Genomic DNA, 3,826 nt, shown 5'->3' with positions numbered 1-3,826 from the left:
AAAACAGGCCGACTTATGTTTGTCAGCTTTTCAAACTTTTCTTTCCACTTTATTTCAACCAGTGATTGAATTTGCTGTAGTTCTAAACCTTAATAATTTGTGCATTGAAAAAGCATAAATATTAGACATGCTCTTGTGGAATCTGCAGTCCCTGTTTGTAAAGTAGGCGACTGTAAGATCCCTCCTCTTGCACTCAGCTCAGCCTCTTTGCCAGAAGTTAAAAGCATATAAGTAATTATCGCTGCTCCCATTAACAGGAACATGATCTATCACTATTACCAACCTATTACTGATGTCCCCATTAGCCACAATAATGTTAAGAGGAATGCAAAATGTCCCATAATCTATTCTCATTTGGAGCGCTTTCACTTTGTAATACAGGAGCCACACACAGATGTTTTATGTTTTTTTAATGAAGTTACACTGCTGATGTTGTGTGAATGGTAACAGACATGAGCTGTGCAGAAAACACAGCTGGCTGCTGGATGGTTGCACTCAGTTTGAGGTGTAAAGGCAATACACAGATGCAGGAAAATGATACAGTATGAGCTGTCAAATACACAATGTGAGCAGGTGTTTCAGCAAATATGATGATGTGACAGACAGTGCATAGTGTTGCAGTCTTTTGACAACTTTTAAATAGGTTTTTGAATCAGTTGCATTTGGCCTTTTGTTTTATGTTCAAGTTTTGGATAGGGTTCGTGTCAAAACATTGAAGATAGCAATATACCTGGACATTTCAAACTCCTTTAACAGAAAAGACACGTCCTCTCTGCTCCTCTGTTTGTAGAACATGACGTGGCATTACAGTCAATCTGGGCAGCAAAAGTTCAGTATTTAATAGTTTATCTTCTGTAAAGATTTGCCCTGAAGTAGCTTGAACTTCCATTTGAGGCTGAATCGGCTGCAGAAGTTTGCAATATCACCAACTGCACGTGTCAGTCTAAGCTGGTTTCATAGATGTGGGTTAAAATAAGTGGGCTGTACAAAACCACTGGATATGAAGGGATGCAGGAGCCCTCCAGTGGTTGAAAGCGGAACTCCACCGGCTGTGTGGAAGATCACATTCCCAGAGTTGAAGTTGGGGAAAGTTTGGTGGAAACTTGCGGGGCTTGAGCCACACGTGGGCGGGTTTGTACTGACATTGATTAGAGGGTTGGATCCGCCTGGCTGCAAGGTGCTGTCCGCGCCTGGGTTCTGCTTTTTCCACTTGGTCCTCCTGTTCTGAAACCAGATTTTCACCTGCGTCTCTGTCAGACTCAGAGACAGAGCCAGGTTCAGTCTCTCGCACACGGACAGGTAACGAGTTGTGCGGAATTTGTTCTCCAAAGCAACAAGTTGCTCGTAAGTGAAGGCGGTTCTAGCGCGCCGGGGTTTGGCACAGGCTTGGTCTTGGCGCCGTCGTTTGTGCGGTGAGGGGTCTTGCAGGGGGACAGATGGCTCTGCGTCGTCTCGCCCCTCCTTGGGGAGACAGGACTCTGGGTCCTCAGCTTGTGGGGAAAGAGGATGGGAGTCGGAAACAACTGCATGATGCTTGGAGGCTGGAGGGGATTCTGCTACTTTTTCTCCCCCTGTAAATAAAAGAGAATATTTAGCTCGTGTCCTGCAAACCTCTGCAGAACATTTTGCATCAAATGGATGTTTACGCTGGATTTGAGGAGCATTTGTTTCATTTTTTCAGTCAAAAAAATAAGTGTATAGTGCACCTATCAGCGATTTAAGGTTGCCTCATGTTTTTATTGCCTAAGTTTGTGATGAGCTGGCAAGATGAGGATCGATACATTTTCTTTATTTTCATTCATAAAATGCCAACATTTTTGACTCAAGCAGAACTTCTTGGTTCTAAAAAATGCTTTGATGGATCCATTGAATAACAGGATAATGTGTGCATATAACAAACACTTAAGAAGAAGTATCCTTCAACATGTGTTTGTGTTTTTGACGTGTCTGTCTTTACTAATGGACCTAATGGTCTACAAAATTGGCCATATCTGGCGTCATCGGTGCTGAAAGGACAGCTCCTGCATACACAAGTCAAGTGTCACCTCTCAAATCTGGAGGCGCACACCTGCCTAAAAAATGTTTCTTCATTGTTCAGTGTTGTTCTTCTTTGTCCTGTTGGAGCTGCAGTTTAAATAGCAAACACAAGAGGCCTGAAGTTGACATCTATAAACTGTTTGATTAGGATCCCGAGGTCGCTCGAGCGGATCGGAGCATAGATTCAGAGCAGAGAGAGGAGACTCGGTCACTAATCCTTAAATAATTTATAAAGCACACAGCGCCTCAAATGTCATGTTGCGGAAAAGAAATCCCGTCTAAATCCAGCTCCGCCACCTCAGCCGTGACGTGCTAATGGAGTTTCATATTTGCGGGTGGGTCGATAAATGTCATCTATTTAAAGGGAAGTTTTAATCGAGCGATATTTAGGATCAGACATGGATGGGGTGTGAAGTTTGTACCTGCAAGGTGCTGGAGGGAGATATGCAGGATGCAGTAATGGGATATCGATCAAAGCGCGCGGAGGCATCCTCAATGGGACGATTTAAACAATTATCTGGCCTGCCTGTCCCAGTGCCAATCACACATCGGGGCTCTGGGAGCAGAAGCCTTTGTGGCTTTCTTGAAAGGAAACGCAGCCTTGGAAATTAAAGGAAGGTCATACAGAGATGACAATAAATTTGATCGAAAGAAGTGTCTTTCTTGCTGCGGTTTAGACCCACAGAAGAAAGTTTTTATGGTGTGGTTACTTAATAAATACGTATACGTTTGATCCTTTTTAAGGTGTTTATACATGCCAGTAATAAAATACGAATTCGTTAAAAAAAAGTCTGCATGTTTAAAAAAAAAAATTCAAAACAGTAAAATATACTTAAACGTTTAATTTATAAGCTAGATGATATTCTGAAATTGTGATTTCATTACCTGTTATCGTGCGCTCAGCCCCCAAGTCTCCGCCTGCACTGCTGTCCGACTCTACACTTTCTCCCTCTGTATTTGAAACAGAAAACTTCTCCTTTTCCATCCAAAGTTCGCTTGCTTTTTTGCTGTTGAATTTGTTTGGGTCCAAAATATCAATAATGGAAAAGGAAATCTTATGAGAGGAGGTCATTGTCACCTCACAGTCCTTTGGGTCCAGCATCCTTCACGGCAAAAGAGCTTTAAAGATGAAAAAAAGGGCGTGCGTAATTACGCGCGTGGAGAGGAACTTCTCATAGTTTAGCCAACGTCTTGTCTTCAAGCCTCATCAAACCGGATTAGTGGTGGTGATCCCTCGGAGTGTAGACTTTGCTCCTCTGCTTCTGTCTGTCTGGCAGCGTGAATGAGATGACCGGCGCGCGCTCTTTAAAGCGTCTGTCCCCCCAGTCTCCACCAGACACGTGACACAAACACTATTAGTGTTTCACACGACCACCTAATGGGCTCAAAGCATTCGTCGATAATCACCCATATCATTAAATTCAATAATCCAACGACCTGAAAGGAAATTGGGCACAGATGGTGCTTGGTCCATATCAGCGATCACCCTGACTCTCTGAAATGGACTGTTTGTGGAGGAGTTTCTGTCACGGTCTGCGGACAAACTTTCCCAAGATAAAAACCAAATTATCTGTGTGAAAACTACAGCCCTCTGTTTGAATTTCTCATCACTGATTTATCAAAAGAATCACAACTTTCTTCAAATTAAAGCTCCTGTGAGGAGTTTTTAACTGGTTATGAAACAGACTGATATAAACCGTTCTATGTTTGTTTTGTTCTCAAAAGCAAACAAGACCATGATCAAAAGGAGCAACAACTGCTATGTTGTATTTTTTAATGGCTATAACCT

General features: G+C 42.7%; 1 protein-coding gene across 1 annotated transcript; it reads right to left on the bottom strand.

Annotated features, from left to right (window-relative positions):
• Positions 1 to 402: 402 nt before the first annotated feature.
• nkx1.2la (NK1 transcription factor related 2-like,a) lies at positions 403 to 3,326 on the bottom strand. Its single transcript, XM_034682698.1, has 2 exons — positions 2,923 to 3,326; positions 403 to 1,571 (listed from the first exon to the last, which is right to left on the bottom strand). The coding sequence occupies exons 1-2, from the start codon at positions 3,137 to 3,139 to the stop codon at positions 955 to 957; spliced, it is 834 nt and encodes a 277-aa protein (XP_034538589.1). The 5' UTR covers positions 3,140 to 3,326; the 3' UTR covers positions 403 to 954.
• Positions 3,327 to 3,826: the final 500 nt, after the last annotated feature.

The sequence above is a fragment of the Notolabrus celidotus genome, chromosome 4 (genome assembly GCF_009762535.1).
Source record: "Notolabrus celidotus isolate fNotCel1 chromosome 4, fNotCel1.pri, whole genome shotgun sequence".
In the NCBI taxonomy this organism is placed as follows: Eukaryota; Metazoa; Chordata; class Actinopteri; order Labriformes; family Labridae; genus Notolabrus; species Notolabrus celidotus.
The sequence above is the reverse complement of the archived record's forward strand: the minus strand, read 5'-3'. Positions and strand labels throughout refer to the sequence as shown.

Bases quoted from the DNA above. Each gene is read 5' to 3' on its own strand.
- nkx1.2la (XM_034682698.1), bottom strand. From the start codon at position 3,139: ATGCTGGACCCAAAGGACTGTGAGGTGACAATGACCTCCTCTCATAAG. The intron at 1,572-2,922 runs GTAATGAAATCA...TTTTATTTACAG, and splicing joins GGCTGAGCGCACGATAACAG to GGGGAGAAAAAGTAGCAGAA.